Source organism: Dicentrarchus labrax, unplaced genomic scaffold (genome assembly GCF_905237075.1).
Source record: "Dicentrarchus labrax unplaced genomic scaffold, dlabrax2021, whole genome shotgun sequence".
NCBI classification, from domain to species: Eukaryota; Metazoa; Chordata; class Actinopteri; family Moronidae; genus Dicentrarchus; species Dicentrarchus labrax.
The window spans coordinates 16,055,375-16,075,160 of record NW_026136722.1 but is presented as its reverse complement, the minus strand read 5'-3'; the positions used below and the strand labels follow the sequence as shown (position 1 = coordinate 16,075,160).

The 19,786-nt window shown below is 41.3% G+C and overlaps 1 protein-coding gene across 4 annotated transcripts in view; it reads left to right on the top strand.

Moving 5' to 3' along the window:
- Window positions 1-19,786, top strand: part of LOC127356264 (MAGUK p55 subfamily member 3-like) — a 29,644-nt gene that overhangs the window by 6,758 nt on the left and 3,100 nt on the right. Inside the window, exons 1-19 of one of the 4 annotated variants that reach the window (XM_051387889.1) lie at window positions 3,644-3,694; window positions 7,368-7,431; window positions 7,549-7,667; window positions 8,613-8,690; window positions 9,049-9,129; window positions 9,329-9,466; window positions 9,574-9,655; window positions 11,299-11,384; window positions 12,498-12,572; window positions 12,701-12,897; window positions 13,971-14,035; window positions 14,968-14,988; window positions 15,995-16,036; window positions 17,361-17,426; window positions 18,117-18,272; window positions 18,442-18,522; window positions 18,611-18,704; window positions 18,788-18,896; window positions 19,100-19,228. In XM_051387889.1, coding sequence (XP_051243849.1) covers window positions 7,395-7,431; window positions 7,549-7,667; window positions 8,613-8,690; window positions 9,049-9,129; window positions 9,329-9,466; window positions 9,574-9,655; window positions 11,299-11,384; window positions 12,498-12,572; window positions 12,701-12,897; window positions 13,971-14,035; window positions 14,968-14,988; window positions 15,995-16,036; window positions 17,361-17,426; window positions 18,117-18,272; window positions 18,442-18,522; window positions 18,611-18,704; window positions 18,788-18,896; window positions 19,100-19,228 — 1,656 coding nt within the window. In that variant the 5' untranslated portion in view covers window positions 3,644-3,694; window positions 7,368-7,394. Of the gene's footprint in view, window positions 1-3,643; window positions 3,695-7,367; window positions 7,432-7,548; window positions 7,668-8,612; window positions 8,691-9,048; window positions 9,130-9,328; window positions 9,467-9,573; window positions 9,656-11,298; window positions 11,385-12,497; window positions 12,573-12,700; window positions 12,898-13,970; window positions 14,036-14,967; window positions 14,989-15,994; window positions 16,037-17,360; window positions 17,427-18,116; window positions 18,273-18,441; window positions 18,523-18,610; window positions 18,705-18,787; window positions 18,897-19,099; window positions 19,229-19,786 lie in introns of those variants that run through there. The other 3 variants (XM_051387888.1, XM_051387890.1, XM_051387891.1) reach the window with 3 other exon arrangements.

Below are 19,786 nucleotides of genomic sequence, written 5' to 3'. Positions count from 1 at the left end.
TTATCAAAATCGCAATATGCAAATTGCAGAAGCTGCAGTTTTTTGATAAAGGTAAATGTGTGACAAACAGCATTATAATTAAGTTCTATAGTGCTGCAGAGATGCCCTGGTGTACACATCTCGTTCTTCAGGTGTAAGAAAACATGTTTGTTCGGTACAGGCCCTAAAAAATCATCATGATTTTAAGATTTTTTCCAGTGAAAATTCATTCCCACACTAATCAGCAATCATATCGAATATAATCAAAATAATCACAATATGATGTTTTAACTATATCGTGCAGCTCTAGTTAGATGCTGGTCTGGTTGTTTCTCTCCAGTGCCTTTAAAAACATTCCGTCTGCACAGAACACGTGAGCTAAAGCACAAGTTTGTTTACTTAATCTCTCGTTCACTGCGGTGTAACACCGATTGCGGTCAACCAAAGACTTCTTCATTCTAATAATAAAAAGCTATTAACAATACATATAAAACAAACATGGTATTGAAACTTTTCACTAGAAAAAGTGATGAAGAAATGTGGACAATGTTAAAAAAGACCAGAACTTTAATAACCGTACATTTCTGTGCAGTCCTCCATAGGGATTAAGTCCATTCACACGATGTCTTTAATATAAATCTGCTCTTTGCACATTAAAGAGACATTAAAGTTTTATGTATACACATCTACAAGTTCTGTCAGTCACAAGATGGGTGAGAGGAGATAGGAGGAAACGGCTTTCTTTGCTGAGGATGAAAGGTACACAATGAAGTACTTTATCATGTCCTGAGATGCTGTATTGATAATGATGTTTTGTTCCTCCTCTCTGAGTTAAATATAGTGAGGTTATAGGGAGAAAATCCCAGCTGACACAGTTGAGAATAAAGAGACTGTCTCTTGCGTGTTGATCCCACTGATTCTCCCATCAGAACAAAAAAGAAAAAGAAGTGCTGCCTCTCCTCATCCTTCTTTCTGGCTCTGTAATATCCTCTCTGTTCATTATTCATGAACTCATTGCTGTCTCTGTCTGCCTCTGCTAATCATGCTCTTATTACGTACCATCAAAGCGCATGGATACTTTTAGAAATGCTTTAGGAGGAGTGAGAAAAGTGCAGTCTTGCAGTATAGAAACATTAAAACAAGTAAAATTTAGGCTGACACACTGCAGATTTTCTCATGAATAATAATGATGAAAATGTAATAATATGGAACATTACATCATTTCCAAACAAAAAGGATGTCTTCATCTGCTTATTTTATATTTCTAACAATTAAGCTAAATTACATTTCCCAAATATTAAAATAGGCTCATATGGCCTGTGGTGCCCCTCTTGCCGTTATAGTTGACTCTGATCTTGGCCTAAATAACCATATAAAAGCAGTAATAACCAAACTCAGGTAAGATGTCAAATGCTGACTTGGACAAAACTCATTCACATGTTTTTTGACTACATGGACTGTATATTTAAAAAACGGATGTAGTCTCTGTGACGCCACTCAAAGGTTTCTGAAGAGCCGTTGTGAAGCTCAGAGTGTGGTCGGATCTGGCTGTCGTCGTCTTAGTAGTCGGACTCCACCGGCTCCCGGTTAATAAGAAAATTAGAAAAATATGTGGAGTGTGGGTGGAGCTGAGGCTATCTGTGACGTCACTCAAAGCAGCCATGTTCCTTAATTATGCATAACTGTAACCCCTGATAATTTAAAGGAATTCACCACTTACAGATGTCATGAACGGAGTATTTAGCTAAAGAAACTTAAAACCATTTATTGTACCAGGCTGTAAACATGTTTATTTCTGCTGTTAAGTTGGACATTTTAATATGGGGCTGTATGGTGGGTGACTCTCTAGCCCCAAGAGGCTGTTAGAGGAGCTGCAGATTGTGTTACTTCTGTGTACCTCTGTGTGACAAAAAGACCATCAAAAAGCTTCAGCTTATTCAAAATGCAGGTCATAGCCACCTCAATATGTAACAATTAATTATAAAATGTTTGAAAATGTACATATTGGATTGAGGCTGTTTATTAAAAAATGCAGCAGATTGTTACAAAATACTGGTTTTATTACATAATCTGTTGTTAGAGAACACAAATTAAAATAAAGAATAATTGTCATTTTGTTCAGATTTTATTTGGCACTGATTTTAAGTTGAAGCTTTTGACGGCTGCAGTTTGCTTCCTCTCTGTCCTCATTCAGGAACTCTTCACTTGCTGCACTACATATCGATGTTGATGTTTTTAGGGTAGAGAGTCTAAGAATACAATTCTGTAACATAGCTAACCTAAATCCCATTTTATGTCTCTATAAAACACATACGATGGTTCAGGGTTGTTTTACATTATATTGGCCACTATCATTGAGTGGGTTTAGGGGGTCACCCAGAAAAAAGGAGAAATATTAGGGAGGGAAGGGAAGACATAGGATTGGCCAGTTTGATTGCTTATAGTGATCCTAGTTTGATTATTGATTGACAAAATCCTCTCAAATTGTGAGTCTGTGGACAATGTGAATGGATGATAATATATAATGAGACTAGGAGTCTACAGCCATGCAAACCTGTCACATTCATGTTAACATGATGATGTTTAGTAGGTGTAATGTTTAGTTTTAAATTTAGCAATTGGTAGTCGCAGAGTATTGGACGAACTCTGTGAACTTAAGTGATTACCAAATTATAAAATATTATAACAAGCCTCTGCTACTGTTACTATCTTGATGAGTACAATCCTGTATAAATGTGATTTCATGTATTCATTAATCAAAGCAAACTGAGACATTGTAGCCTTTCATTTAAGAGGTTTAAAATGATATTAGCAGGGTTGGGTTATTTTAAAAATGTTATCCAACAACAAGACTCATTACCTGTTAAAACATGATCAGTAACCTAATCCAAGTATCACAGTATTCAAATATTACATTAAATTAAACTTGATTACCTCAACACCAAATATTCAAACAAAGACAAAAGAAAAGAAATATCAATAATAATGTGTATTAAGACAACAGAACAATGTGACCTTAAAAGAGAAAGATTTTTAGCATCATAAAACGTCCTCTCAGTATTTTTAAAGAAGAACTTCAGGCAGTAGCCTATAGATCATTTTCACAGCTGGAGGGTAGAGCTTGCACGGTGCTGTGATGTTCCCTTTTTTCTGCCTTGATGACAAAATAATGGCTGAACTTACAGCCGGTGAAAGCATTTCTTTCACCAGAGGCCACGATAATGAACTGACAACTGTAAGATGGTTTCACTTGAGACCAGAGTGGCGTTGTGAGACTTGTGAAGACTTATGTGCATGGCAGTGTGTCAATCTGTATTTTAAAATGTATTTTAAATTCGTAATGATTGGATTACCGTTCACTTTTTTCTTAATTATGTAACTGTTTGCCTTTTAGTTTCCATGTTTCCAGAAACTCCTGCCTTTCTCATCTTGTTTGGGATAAACTGGCACTCTATTATCGGCTCTGTCCTCCTCCTCTGACTCCTCTTCCCCTGTTTACTTCGTCTCCATTTATGATCTCAGACCTGCATTTCCTCACCTGGCCTCTAGCTGCCACTGCAGAGTCTGCTGCTCCTATAAACTACCTGCCCATCTGTCTGCACAGCTGTTTCACATTAGCTCCACGATGAACTAGATTCTGTATGAGTTGTTTCCAGCATTGTTTCTGTTCGGACCATCTGCCTGCTGTAGCCCCGTGGTCTTAACCCTGCTGACTGTAAGCCTCACGTTATCTGCTACACACCTGCTTCTCCAGCACATTTATCCATAGCTTGTAATACTGAGCACTGGTTGGCATGCTCTTCTTACAGGTCACAAGCCAGTGCAGTGTTGCATTGATGGGTTGTTTTGTCTCCTGTCTGCAGAGATTGTTTGTTTATTAGGATCCATATTGGCACCTATACGCTGCTAGAAACCAGCTACATATTCATAAATATAATCATATTTTCTTGTATTGAGCAAAACAATCTAATGGGGTAAGTAAATTTTTCTTGGCTGGAATTCCTAAAACTAGCATAAAATTTGCCTTAAATGGGCCTTAAAAAGTTTAAGCAAGTTTTGCTTATTACAAGCAATGAAAACTCAGTTATGTAAGATAGACAGTATTTTGGTCACTTTCTTGGTCACTTGCTGATTTAAGAATTTGTACCTTCAAAGACTAATAATTAGCCAGAAAATATTACAATAAGACACAATTTCAGCATAATAAAAATAAGCGACTTTGTCTTAAATGAAGGCACCAGAACATTCTTATTATTAATTAACATTTTGTATTAAAACAATGAAAACAAAACAGCTGCTTCAATTCCAACACTGGGACAAGACAACTCTGTGAAAGTGGTCTTACTCTTAAAATAAAGAAAATAATCTTGTTCCTCTGCTGTGATATCATGCAAATCATTGTTGTAACTTCTTACTGGTTCAATCTAGCTCAACATTAGCTGTAATATCTTTTTAAGACACAGACAAACAAGACTACTTTTCTAATGCAAAACATGCTTGACAAGATTTCTTTTTAAACCAAAAATAAGACTGATTTACCAGAAACAAGACTTTTTAAAAACTTTTTTTCACAGTGTAACCACATAAACTCAGCATACAGAACAGCTCATCTCGTCAAATTAACAATCAAGTGCAACTCAGTTCCTTAAGAAGTCGTAGCAAGTTTGATTTTGTCATTCGTTTAAACAAATAAGCAGTATTCTTAATAAACATAAATCATTGTCTCAATAACCTTCTGAAATCCTAATTAAGCTCCCTTCACACTGCAAACCTTAGCACTCAGATCTGATTCTTTTTGTTTTGGCTGTTCACATTGCTTTTTTTAAATGTGGCCCATATCTGATTCCAGTGTGAACAGGTCACGATCCTGAAGTGACCTCCATCACAAAAGATCTAGAGTGACATAAAAGTCACATGGTTTCTGATATGACTGTTCACACTGAGGTTGCATTGCAAACAAATAGATCTGAGTCACACATGAGCAAAAGAACATCAGATTTGGATGACTTGTGCCTGCAGTGTGAACGTAGCCTTATTGTGTTTATGAAAAGCTTGTTGATTGTCTCTTTCTGTAGCAACTTTTTGAACAATTATTCACAAACATCTCAAATCTATCATTACAAAACAAAGACAAATCTACATGTTTAACCAACCACACATGGAGTTACAACTAAACAACATGTACACTTATTGCTATAAGCTCTACAGTCTTTGTACAAGGTAATGCACAATATAAATAGATGCATCATTATGGCAGGCATCCATAGGGTGATGAACACTGTAACATAAACAGCACTATACTGACTACATCCCTTACAAATCTTATGTTTATTTTACACATGCAAAGCAGACACGCGCCTACCGACAGACAGGTTAAGCAAATGGGCCTCTGCCTCTTCTCTAAACAGTCTGAATACAATTTCTGTCAATATTTCACTAGAGTAAATGCGTCAGTGGTGTGTGATTATATAATGCAGTTTGTACTGTAGACATAGACAGACTAGGCCATGTTTACCTGCTTATTTATTCTGTATATCCTGACACAACAACATCATTATGAATCCAAACTCCTCCAGCAGAGCTTGAGTGATAAAATAACTGAAAATGTTAAAACTCTTCATTGCAGCTTTGTTTTGTATTGTTTTGGCTTTGTGGTGTTTTGTGCTGTTTCGTCATCGGACCATAGAGTGATATGATGGAGTCTGTGGTTTCTGTTATTGATTTGTGTTTCCAGTGGGAGGAAGTATGCAGAATATTGAGTGGAGTGACAGGGATATTGATCGGTAGAGGCTGCGATAATCCGGCAGTCTGTGCAGCGCTTCAGCCGACTGAATCTTTGAGGCTCTCATAGATCTCTCAGCATGTGACTATATGGAAAGTTACTGTACAGTACTGCCCTGTAATGCAAATTATTTGAACAAAATAAAACAACTGAAATGGATTATATTTAAATTTAGTAAAGTAAGACAAACTCAGTTTTGTAAATTAAAAAATAATCCTGATTAAGAACGTTTTACTAGGTATTTTGTTTTCACAGTACAAATGAAATGACAAAATTAAGTTGGTGTCACTTAAAATTACTAAAGCTACTATTATATTCAATATAATGGAGTTGGTTTTACTTGACATTTTCAGTGTAATCAGTTAAATCTGGTTTTACAGTGTGTAAGTACTACAGAAAATCTGTTAACATCTTGTTTAGTCCATCATGCAGATAATTTTTTCTTTGTTTTTTTTAAGAACATAAAGACATATAAATCACTTTCAAAGAGAGGTGGAAAGTAACCAAGTACAAAAAAAGTTAGAAAAATAGCACTTTTAACTTGTTACTAAAGTATCTGTACTTTTGCTTGAGTAAAAATGGATAATTCCCCTAAAATGCATAAAAACTAAAGTAATGAGCCTGTTTTGAAATTAGTAGAGAGTACAGGTATTTGTGTACAAATATAGAGGGTAATAATAATAAAGAGTTGTCAGAAAAATAAATACTCAAGTAAAGATAGGACAGACAAAACTCCACCTCTTATGTAAGCATTATGTCAAAGCGTCTGTTGACTCACAGAGCTGCTAGCGGCTGCAGACTGCAGATACTAGTTCACTGATCTACTTTGTCCTGTTATGTTCCAAAATACTGATAGAAAGTTCCTGAATAAAGAAAAACTTGGACTGGCATTGCAAATGTAAAGAAAAAGTTAAGAAAACAAATACTTTCTAGGCAGCTGTCGTCTTTAAGGTTTTAAGTCAAATTCAAACTCTTGACTCTCTTACCTTTCTCCTTCAGAAAAACACAAATCTATTTAAGTTTTAAAATTTAAGTTTGAATCTTTTAATCAATTTTGTGAAGACAGTTGCCTTGAAATCATTAGTATTCAGTTGCATGTGAAATGGCTTACAGTCCATCCTACAGTTTAATTAATTTCTAGAGTTGTGTGACGCAGCGTTGTAGTTATTTCTGACAGGTATATGCCAGATTATCCCACTCTCCTGCTCTCATACACACCAACACAGGGCTCAGAGGGCGCGGTGAGAGTCTGTGTGATTAATAGTATGAGCTGTGACTGTTTATCTTACTAGCGCGGCTCTATAATGCAAGCAGACATACGCATACACACCTACACATTCGCAGATGAGGTCGCTGCACTGCAAAATGGGAAATGCAGCCTGGATTTATAGCATGGAGTCTACAAGAAGATGATATATGGCTATAATAACTGTACATAGGTCTCCAGATGTCGTACATGCTCACACAAACACATTGCCCTTCTCTTTTTACCTTTTTGTGAGAAGTGGAAGTTGTTTTTAATCCACCCAGATAGTGAGAGCTCTCAGAAACTGAACCGTCAGCATCTGTATGGAGATTCTAATTTCTCTCTTTCTCCTCCTGCCAGGTTTCCCCTCCCTCACCTCACTGACCCATGAAAGAAGCCATGCCGGTCCTCACAGCAGGAGCGGGTGAGATGAGTTGGCACAGATGCTCAACACATACTGTCCATACTGCTCGACACTCGCCGTGCTCCATCTGTTCATGTTAATCTACATGATGGGTTTTCTCATTCCTCCCCTCTGTAGGGCTACATGAAACGCTGGCCCTGCTGACCTCTCAGCTGCGTCCCGATGCCAATCACAAAGAGGACATGGTCTTCCTCAAAGATGTCTTCAGTGAGAGGAGCTTGGGATACCTCATGAAGGTTGATACTCCTTCAGACTCCATGAGCAACAATCATTATTTACATGTAGATCTAAAACGCAGCTATGTACTGTTACATTCACTCAGGCGTTAGAGAGGTCCAATGGACAGTTGTTTTTGAAGACCGTCATAGGCAGCAACTGTGGGATGATCCAAAGACACTGTAAGAAGAGAAACACTCCAAGGCTTCATAGTATTCCTTCTATATTCATAGTGTTTAAAGATAAAAAAAACACACATCAATCTAGCTGATGGGTTCGTTTTGATGTATTCATTCCTTGTACCGACCATTTTGAGTGGAAATTTTGTCTATTCCTTGTCTGTACCTCCCTTGATAGTCCTCTATCAAGAAGGTACTTTTGTGGCCCCCATTTGTTAATTGCTGTTTTGTTAAGGTGTTTGTTAAGGGAGATATCTCAAAATAGATGATTTCAGTGATATTTGTAGAAAGGAAGAAAACCATTTAGTTCTCGGTGCAGATCGGGATTGTTTGATTTGATAACGTCTTCTGTATTTTTTAATGAACTACTAAAATTAACAAAAAATTACAATAATACATTTCAAGGTTTTTGCAGTCTTAATGGAGCCGTGAGTTCTGAGTGCTTCTTGTTTTTCTGCACAAATTTTTTTTTTTTTTTTTTTTTTTTTTTTTTTTTTTTTTTTTTCCCCAACAAAAAAAGGGAAAGGGAGGAAAAGAAGTAGTATAAAATGGAGGGAAAAAATTAAAAAAAAAAAAAAAAAAATTTTGTTGGGGGTTTTTTTTTTTTTTTTTTTTTTTTTTTTTTTTTTTTTCTTCTACACTTAACCTCTTTTTTCCTTTTCCATTTCTGGGGGTTTTTTTTTTGGGTATTTTCCCCCTTCCCCCTTAGGTGCCCCTGGTCCTTTAACCTGCATTCTTATGAAAGTCTCTCCTCTAATAAACTGTAAATCTTTGTTTGTATTACAGATTCATGAGAAGCTGAGACAGTACGAGAGACAGAGTCCAACACCCGTCCTCCACAGTGCCTCTTCTCTGGCAGAGGATGTAAGTTCATCACACACACACACACACACACACACCCCAAATTACTTTTCCACTTGGGCACAGCAGTCAGTCACAATGAGTTAGCTCCCACAGAGAAGCAACGCAGGTATCAAAAGTGAATTTTAATGTTCTCAAAGTGCTGAATCATCCCGCTCATCTAATGAAACTCCATATCCTGCTGCTCTCTCGCTCTCACCAGTCATCAGTGGGAGAAGCTGCTGACCTCAGCTGCTCGCTACTTATCTTCTGCTACATGCATTTATTCCACAGTAAATGGCACTGGTCATTACTGGTATACACATGCAGAGGTTCACACTGGGCCATGGCTCACGGTTCATGTATGTTTTATGATGGGCAGGTGGCAGAGGAGCTGCAGAGTGGACCGATGAGCACCGAGGAGAAGGAGCTGCTGCACCTGCTGACATCACCACATCTCAAGGTAAACGCACAGGACGAGATGTGGCGCTGGTGTACACTCATGAGGCCGTTTCTCCTATCAGATGTTTTATTTACACCAACATCAGACTGTAACTTCATCTCTGAGGCTGCTCCCTGATTCTGGCAGATGTCAGAGGCCGCTCTCTGCACGCACAACGTCAGCAGTGTAATCTCAGCACGTCTGTTTCCTGTCCCATCAGGCCGTTCTGTCGGTTCACGACACTGTAGCTCAGAAGAACTTTGACCCCGTGCTGCCGCCGCTGCCGGACGACTTCGAGGACGAGCTGGAGGAAGAGTCGGTGAAGATTGTCAGGCTGGTGAAGAACAAGGAGCCTCTGGTGGGTTGTGATGGATGAGAGGAGAGAAGAGAACATAAGAGTCTGCAGGAGAACAGAGACCTTTGCTCTTTTCTGTTAATGATCATATTCTTCTGTCTGTGCTCCAGGGAGCCACCATCAGGCGGGACGACGCCACCGGGGCGGTAATCGTGGCTCGGATAATGAGAGGAGGTGCAGCTGACCGAAGTGGTAAATTATACTTCTCTCTTTGTTCCTCTGGGCTTTCTGTACTTGTAGTTCTCAACCTTAGGGCCCCAACACAGACGAGGGAGTGGAATTAATCTAAAAGGTAATAGGTAGGAAATGAGGACAAAAATTAATTCAACACAAAATTACAGTGTTTCTTGTGAAATAGTGTATCATGTTACCTCTGAAGGGCTTTAAAAATTATTCTAATGAAATGGTCTGCAATTCCATGCAATGCACCTACACCGCTAGATGCCACTAAATCTTACACACTGGGTCATTAAAACCCCCAGAATTCCTACAAATGATAAGGAGAACATGATTTCAGTGCTCTGTAGCTGCAGCTCCACTTACACTGCACACTGTGACGAGGTGTCACAAGCAGATATTGATTTGAATTAAAGGTCCAGTGTGTGACATTTATGAGAATCTATTGTCAGAAATTGAATATAACATTCATAGGTATGTGTCCACTATGTTTCTTCTTCTTGCTTGGAAGGGGAGGGTGTAGAAAGGGATAACTACCCCGCTAGAGGCCACTAAATTCCACACACTGGTCCTTTTAAGAGGTTGCAATCAGAAAAGGTTGGCAACCACTGACCTGTACAGGTGTGCTCATCTGTTTCTTCGTTCAGACCCTTCCACATGTGCAAATCACCACGTTAAATATCAGCGGCTAATGTTAAAGATGACCTTTTGGGACATTTTTGCTATATAGATAAATCAAGAAATAGGAAAGACTGTTCCCTGCATGGACGACAGCCAGCACATTGCAGTAATGTGGCACAGCCCACAGGAAGCCGAGCTACCAGGAGGCTCCTGTTTTTTTTTTTTTGTTTGTTTTTTTTTACAGCAGTGTGACGGTTTCAATGAAACACTCTCACAAAAGAATATGCATATGTGTATGGGATAACAACTCAAAACCTGATACTCTAGTGACAGTGAGATCAAAGCCACAGTGAGAGAGAGATGCAGCAGGAGGAGAGAAATGAGAGGGATGCTTCGGTTGTTGCTGAAATCCAAAGCTCTCCTCGAGTCCCCAGAGAATCAATCGCACCATATAGACTCAGCAAAGATCCTTTCATGGGCGTTACCATGGAAATATCTGCCACATGCAGGTGTGTGTGTGTGTGTGTGTGTGTGTGTGTGTGTGTGTGTGTGTGTGTGTGTGTGTGTGTGTGTGTGTTGGCATTAGTAACATGCATGCTGGGAAAGTAAACCAATCAGTGTATCCATTAATCATTTATGTCTTCCTCCGTTTTCTTGCTGCGTCAAGTGATGGAAAGAGCTCTCGTTAGTGGAGACGGGAGCTGTAGAAGGATTTCAGAATTAGCCTGAGTCTCTTTGTACGTCTGCTGTGAATACATCATATATGTATGATTGCACATAGCGTGTCTGCTATGTGCTGCTCTGTCCTGAGGGAATAAGCGTATTGATCTGACTTCTCTTAGCCTTTTGATTTCAATGTTGTGGCAGCAGCTAAATAGATCACAGCTGAGGACGGAGGCAGCCCGTATCTGTGGATCTGACAACGATACTGATGTTGAGATACGTCTGATAAACCCCAAAGACCCAGATCAGTGAAATCACTTCGTCATTGATGCACTCGAGTCTGCGCATTCATTTACCGTCTCTCCCCCTCGCAGGTTTGGTCCATGTAGGAGATGAACTCAGGGAGGTCAACGGAGTCTCTGTGATCCACAAGAGACCTGATGAGATCAGTCAGCTGCTGGTGAGACGGACAGTTCTGCTGTAATATCTGTGTTCAAAGAAATGCTGGCATACAGTAGATCAACTCACAAAAAATGAAGACTGGTTGCAAGAATATATTTCCAGATGAATCATCATTTTCAGTTCAAGATCAATATTTTAATGTGTATAATTTGCACTTTTTAGTTTAAGGAAAACGGTGTCGCTTACTTGTGGAATCAATGGAAATAAGAGTTAGCAGGATAGATTCTGAGAAGCCCCTTATATCATACTTATGCATTCATGTACAGTATGTATAATATTAGTAATTATAAGTGGAAAAGGAATCTGATCCAACTGCATCAAAGCAGTTTAAATCAGGCCTTTTTTATGCAGGGTGCAAACTTCTGGGGAGCTTGGTTCCACTTAATAAGTCATAAGCTGCCCCGAAAACATGATTTATGAAGTTTGGGGGGCTCAAACTTACAATATTGACAAAATGCTATTTTTGCCATGCATTTATATTTTTCTGTATCATCCCATATCATGTGTTAATTTAGGCTGTTATTGCTGTATGATTCATGCATGCCATTGACTTTGATAAAGAACATTGCCATCAACATCCGAGTGTGGCGGTGCAATACCCTAAACTTCACTCAGTGTGACTCAAAGATCAGAAAAAAAAACTACCTTTCTTAGTCCAACTCAGTCTGTGTCCTGAATCGCCGTTATACCATTAAAAAAGAGAAATGTTATGCCATCACCATTAATGCCTATAAAGTGTCTAAACTCACTGATGTATCTGTCACAGTCAGAAGCTCCTGTTGTATTTTATTTATTATTTATTGCATCAGTTCCATACTATGTTTTATAAAGTAGTATTTTGAATTGCATGACAGTAAAGTCATGTGCATCCGTTCAATCTGTTGAATGCTGAATACTTCATGGTTTTTCTTTTGGATAATGACTGAAATGCTCAGCCCATGTTTTGTTTAATAATAAACAGAGTTCTCTGTATTTGCCTCAGACAGAAGCAGTGGTAAACTAAAAGAGATTTAATCCACCTCGGGGTTCTTTTTAAGTGGTGTTTGTCTTTAATTAGAGGCTACAGTCGCAATCCTCTCTCCCCTGCTTACTCTGTCTATTTGTGATCTAGTCCCAGTCCCAGGGCTCCATCACTCTAAAGATAATCCCTGCCATTAAAGAAGAGGACCGACTGAAGGAGAGCAAGGTGAGGTGAAGTGTGAGTGACTGAGCATGCTCAGTGAAAGGTTCATGCAACTCAGATAAACCGCTTTGTCCATGTTTACAATAATATTTATCTAAATATGTTTTTTTGCTTTTTGTTTGTGATTCTAGGTGTACGTGAGAGCCTTGTTCGACTACATCCCGTTGGAAGACAAAGCGACGCCTTGCCAAGAAGCGGGACTTCCTTTTAAGCGGGGAGACATCCTGCAGATCGTGACCCAGGACGACCCCACGTGGTGGCAGGCCAAGCGTGTGGGAGACAGCAACCTGCGGGCCGGACTCGTCCCCTCCAAACAGTTCCAGGAGAGGTGAGAGCACCCAGGAGGAGACGGGTAGCACATCATGCATCCGCACACTTCACATGAACAACCTGTGGTGTAAACTAATCAGCGCCAGCACTGTACGGCTCACCCACACAGTGCTGATATTTATTTTATCCAGCCATTTGTAATCTGTTAAATCCACATTCATGTGTTCCACTTTGAGGGGTCAACTATCATTAGATGGAGCATCGAAGCAGTGTGGAAAAAAATAAATGAAAACGCAGCCTTGAATAGGCAAATGCTTTTACTGTTGGTGTCATAATCCGTCAGTAAGCAATCTCAGCAGGCGGGGAGACCCCTGCCAAACACTGCGGCGTCTGCTGGATTAATAACCACAGCTTAAACACAGAAAAAGACACAGGTCAGAGGGTAGCCAAGCTCTGAAAAGCCCTAATATGGGGTTTTGCATGTTGAATAAATGTTTAGGATGAAATAACACATTTCTGCTGATGTTGTTGGTTCCTGCTGAGCTCTAACAACAATGATGAATCAGAAAGAATGTCTTTAAATGCAGCATGACACCACACAGTGTTGTGTTCCCGAACAGGCCTACCAGGCACTGAGCCTCTGTTTGAAGCGACTGTTCCTTGATAGAAAGTTAATTAAATGTGTACAAAGAGGTGCAAAATGACTGTGAATGGACACAAAACAACCAAAAGAGACGATTGCAAAGAGACCCAAATTGACCATAAATAGAAACAAAGACACATAAAATGACCATAAAGAGACATGAACCATCCACAGAAAGACTCTAAATGACTGCAAAGTGACACAAAACAATCACAAAGACACATAAACCAACCACATGGTTTGTAGCCTTTCTTTCTCTTTCAGTTTGGGGGGTCTTACTCTTACGTAGGAGAGGGTGGGGGGCCTTTCACATGTCTGTGCCCATTGGCCCGTTGTCTCATAATGTTCATAAGTGTTCTATTTAAATCTTTAGCTCCACCTCTCTGACGTTCCCTCCCCGCCTTTCGCTCGCTGTGTATTTCTGACCTGATGATTCTCTTCCTGCCTCTATCCTCTTTGACTCTTTGTCCTGCCGCACTTTCCTCCAGGCGACTGGCCTACAGGATGAAAATGGGCACGCTCCCGAATCCAAAATCCCCTAAAAAGCCTGTCTGTAAGTTTCTGCTTCCCAGGATTCCACTGCATCTTTCTGCATTGTTTCATGAATACAGTTTACTACCTGCAGCATCTCTCACCATCAGCTCTCCTCTCCACACTAATGTACTCACTGTCATTCAAGGACAATAATATGTCCACTGGATAAATACAGCAATGTTTTCATTGACATTTATTGACCTTTTTTTACTGGTAATTGGCATTCTCAGAGGCATTAGCATTCATTGTCTGTCCTCTCCATGCTGCTATGCTTTAAAGGGGGTGAGGGAGAGATGGAGGGACACAGAGACGGAGGGAGGGATCACAGATATGAATTAATCTCTTTCATGTTTGGTCCATCTGGCCAGTGAGCAGTTCAGCTTAAGCAGATCCAGACAGTGTGTACAAGCTGCGCCCAGTGAGAAACAAAGCCTCAGCAATACATTACACTTCTCACTTTCTCACATGACACTATAGAGGCGGCGTGTAAACGGCCAGGTGAGTGGGTAATGCGAGTGGTGGCTCTTCGTGGCGCGTAAGCTGCGTGCGATCCGATTAGGTCTGAGCCAACGGGGAGACAACAAGAGCTTAGCAATATGGCAGCTAGCCCTGCTACGCCACGCAGCAGCAAGCCCGCGGTGACTCTTATGTCTCGGCCTCCCTCCACGCTCCTCCAGCTCTCTGATTAATTCCCCTAAATCCCAGCAGGGGCTCTTTAAATGTGGACCCCGCCACCACACACACACAGACTCACACACCCTTGGCTCGTCTGTGACGTCATTGACGACCACGAAAAAAAAACTCTTCAAATTTAAAATCTGAAAATCCTCATTTCATAAATGTCCAAATCTCATTCTTTTATCTGCCATCTTACACCAGAACGACCTGTCCTTCTCCGCCTCCGATGCTAATGTTTTACACTCTGTTTCTCCTTGTTGCAAACTATATCAGATGACCAAGGATGTGATAAAGGTGGGTACATCAGCAACAAACAGCATTCCTCTAGAACACACTAGACATCCTCACACAAAAACACACACATTGGAAATGTATATAGAGGTGTGTGTGTGTGTGTGTGTGTGTGTGTGTGTGTGTGTGTGTGTGTGTGTGTGTGTGTGTGTGTGTGTGTGTGTGTGTGTTAGTGGGGTATGCATTTGGGATTTTTACTGCTTCCAGCTTAATTCCTCCCCTCCTGCTGTTGTGCACCAGACCAGAATAGAGATTTTTTTTTGCCTAGTTTGTGTGTACCAGGTGATGTGCAGGCAGTACAGCATCCCTGGAGACTTATGCCCAACCAAGCAGAGGTTGTTAAAGATAACAATAGCTTTTCTTTTGCGTCATCCTCACTCCGTATTATCTTTTGTTCTGTTTCCCCCTTCTCATCTTTACTCTGCTGCATTTTCAGCTGCTGTTTTTAATCTTGTTCTCTTCCGTTTCTGTGCTGTATGACAATTCTTTCTCCAGCCATCATTTCTCTATTTTCTAGTGCACAACGTCACACATTAGATTTGATGAAAGGACAGAATTTAGACGTAGCCATCAACATTTCTTTTTGTTTTCGATTGTGGGTGTGTGGCTTTCTGTATGTGAGGCAGTTTGTACCTCAGCTGTGCGTCTTTGGGGAGTTGAGGCTTGTTTACGTGTGTGTGGGTCACAGAGACTCGACTCACAGCTCGCTCCTTTCCAAATGAAGGAGAGCCACCTTTCTCTTCTCCTCTTCTCTCCTCTCTTCTCCTTTCTCATCTCGTAATGTCAAATCTCTCCATCAAGCCTTCGTTAGAGGCCGTTGCCTTCATTATCTTTCGGCCGCTCCTCCACTCTCGCCTGTCTGCCTGCCTGCTGCCTGTCGCCTGCCCTCCCTCCAGCGCCCATGGCCCGCCCCCCCTCTTTAACTCTTCCACCTGCCCCCTACTCCTTAACTCTTCCAGGTCTCTTACCCTGTGCTTACCCCCTCTTTTCCCTGCTTGCCTCCCTACAGAGGACTGTGACTGTGAGGGCTATTTCAATGGACAGTACATAGGTGAGAGCGTGCACATCTTTCTCCACCACCTTTTCCCTATTTGCTCTTTGCCTGCTGCAGCCTGGCTGTGCGCTGGTTCCCTGGGTGCTTTGGGGTAGGGGTCAAAATGCCTGCTTGTAGATCTAACCTGTCTTGAGCCGGGGGTCGAGGTATAAGGGGAAGGTTTCGAAGGGTCAAGAGATGGGGTCAAAGACAATGCCGGAGGAGGAAGACGGATGATGATGATCTATCTGAGCAAAGGGAAAGTGTGCAGGTGTAGGAAGAAAAACCCCAAACTTGTTTTGTATCAAACGTGAAAGGAAAGAAATGTAAAAAAGATGTGTAGGAAGTATCGTCTCACACTTCTGCAGGTGCTAGTAACAGATCTGCCTCTTTAGAGCCTCCACTGCATAATTAGAGTCAACAGATAGTTCAAAGTGTCGGATATCGCAGTATACAGAAGCAAAACAAACTCAGACTGTATTAGATGTAAAACGAAGCAAAGATGTTGCTGCTGGAGTCTATAATTTCCTAATTATTTCTAAGGATATTTCCTGAAATGTCCTTTTGTGCTACTTATAGGGCAAAGAGAGACAGTCTTCAGTACAATAAATTCCAAATAATTGGTAGGTATACATGGGCTTAAATTGAGTTATTCCTAAAGAGAATATTCCTAATTTGGTACCAAATTATGTTTCTTTCCAGGAAAAAGTCCCATAAATGATTAGGACAGTATAGACCTGTAAAATCTTACAATAACTGCTGTTGGGACTTATTATATATTATTATTTAAATATGTAGACGGGTATTTTATGTTGCACTAACAGGCTTTACTGAATTCAAATTGGGGTGGAGGGAATACTCTCTAGCCTTCCACTGACCTCCCCTCCCTCACCCTTCTTCAGCCCAACCTGACCCCCATTTACTTCCCCACATCCTGTGAGCAGCTGGAATGATGTTGAGTACAAGGAGCGATCTAAACACCCTCTCTCTGTAACACCAAACACATTGAAACAGTATGTGTGCTTCCTATCATGCACTCTGCTTGGAGCTGTAAAAACACCCCTCCCCTCTCCATCCCTCCGCCCGCCCCCTCCACCTTGCAGTGTTTGGATCCTCCTAAACCTCCCTCCCTCCCTCCCTCCCTGCATCTAACTAACTGCCCCTGCCCCTGCTGCTGTGCTGTGGCCAGTGCACTGCTTCCCCAAAACCCCCTCCCTGCCCCCCCCCATGAGGGCCCTGCTGCGTTGGACGCATTGCACACTCAACCAGGCACGTTTGCTGCTCGTTCACCCTGTGTGGAGGTGTGAGGCTGGGTTGTGTGATGCTCTAACGCCAGTTATAGTCTCTCCTAAGTGTAAAGCAGTGGCGCCCTCCTGTGGCCAGGTGTTTTCCTGGGAATTTTATTCAGGTACAGTGCCCGGCTCATTCCCTCAGGTACACACCACTGATGGGGGATACAGACAGTCCTGGCCATGGGAGACCCTGATTTGCAGTCACTCACTGCTATTTGACGTGGTGTTTCTCAGGGCCAGGCTGTCCTGTCTGTCCTGCCTCAGCACTGTAGCCTCGTTCAAAGCAGCATGCCTTGTTTGGACCTTAATGTTGGACAATTATGTGTATTTTAGGTAACTGGAATCTGTTTTGAACTGCTGAAAGAGTCAATTTTTTAAATAAATTCAAACATATTTTTTTTTTTTGGCTTATAATTGAGTCTGCCTCAGTCTCAGGCTTTAAGAGTTTCACCTGATGTATAAAGTGTCAGCTGCATGTAATCAGTTGAAGCATGATTGGCTCTAAGTTCAGCTAATATCTCACACAATCAAGTACTTAAACTTCAGATTAAGTGTGAGCTATTTTCATCCAATATTTACACAGGTTTTTTAATGCATGGTTATCAACGGGTTGGTCTTGAATTTATTCAATGTTTGCTCACTGCACTTGTCTAATAACTGTCTTTAAATGCAAAACTATATCTGCATCATGAAAGTGAACTCATGTTATGTAATCTTGTGTAAATAATTTTATGGTTCATGATATCTGACCCAAGACCTACTTTCTTTCTGCTCCTTTTTCCCTCCCATCTCCGGCCTCGCTGTAGCTGGTTTACGGAGGAGTTTCCGGCTCAGTCGTAAAGACAGGCAAGGATCCTCCGGAGAAGGTTCTGATCCTGGAGACCCCGACTACCTGACTTATGAAGAGGTGACCCGCTACCAGCAGAGGCCCCATGAGAGGCCCCGTCTGGTGGTCCTGATCGGTGAGACTGACCCACTGAAAGCCACAAACGTTCTCCTGTGATGCTAGTGACACCTAGTGGATAAAAGCATGTGTTGCAACATACAGATGACCCATTTCTATGTCACCACGATGATGCATGTGAAGTTTACCATTGTTTATTTCTCTCCTTTAAAAACACAATCGCAAAGGTTCTCTTGGAGCACGAATCAATGAACTCAAACAGCGGGTGATTGCTGAAAACCCACATCGTTTTGCAGTGGCTGTACCACGTGAGTTACCCATTTAAACACTCTGTATTTATCAATGCCCTGATATTACATACACAGATAAGTAAATTCCTCTTTTGTGTTCCCACAGATACCACAAGACCCAAGAAACCTCATGAGAAGGAAGGTGTGGAGTACCACTTTGTCACCAAACAGCAATTTGATGCAGACGCTTTAAACAACAAGTACGTTTATGCTGATGCTGCATTGCTTTTGTACATATATGATTCTCCAGCTGAACTTAAAGTCTTGTTGTCTCCCCCCCCAGGTTCATAGAGCACGGGGAATATAAGGAGAACCAGTATGGCACAAGTATAGAAGCTATCCGCTCTGTACAGGCCAAGAATAAGATGTGTATAGTGGACGTGCAGCCTGAGGTAAGGGGATCATAACATGTCATGAACTACAGATCCTGCAAACAGCAGCAGTTTGCTGAGTGCCTTAGTGGATGAGGGCACGCAGTCACTTCAGATCTGCTCACTGTGTGCAGTGTCTGATGCATCACTGCTGGCTTTCCCCTATCATGTCGGATTTCTGACCTCCATTTGCTCTGTTGCATGTAAAACCTCCACCACTCCAGGCTCTAAAGAGACTGCGGACAGCGGAGTTCAAGCCCTATGTAATATTTGTCAAACCTCGTGTTCCCGAGAGCAGACGTCGCCGCAGCGCTGCCACCTCACCAGGAGGGGGAGAGCATGGCCGGGTTACAGTAAGTCCTGAGTTTTCTCTTGGCAGTATAATAGCTGTGTCCCAATTCAGAGGTTTAGATGGCATCTTTAGCCCAAACTACAGTACAGACAAAGGCTAAATTCACACTGCAACTTTGTTTGGCTGTTCACGTTTTTTTTAAATGTGGCCCATATCTGATTCCAGTGTGAACAGTTCACGATGCTGTGATGCTCCAGTGTGACTGTCATGAAAAAAAATCGGATTTGGGCCACTTGTGTCTGTAATGTGAACAGCCAAAATGATGTATTTAAAAGGTGAACAGAGATTATTTTAAAGTTGTCCATTAAAACAGGTATCACAACTTATTACTCAAAGGCTGTGATTTGCAGGGCGCCTTGGCAGCTCCCCCGGTAGAGCCTGTGCCCCGTTGCAATAAGGCTGACTCCTTATTGCAGCGGCCTGGGTTTGTTTCCAACCTGCTGCCCTTTGCTGCATGTCTTCCCACCTGTCTGTGTCCCCACTTTCCTGTCTCTCTTCAGCTGCTATAAAACCCCCAAAAAGAATCTTTAAAAAAAACAGTGATTTGCTACTTCAATTT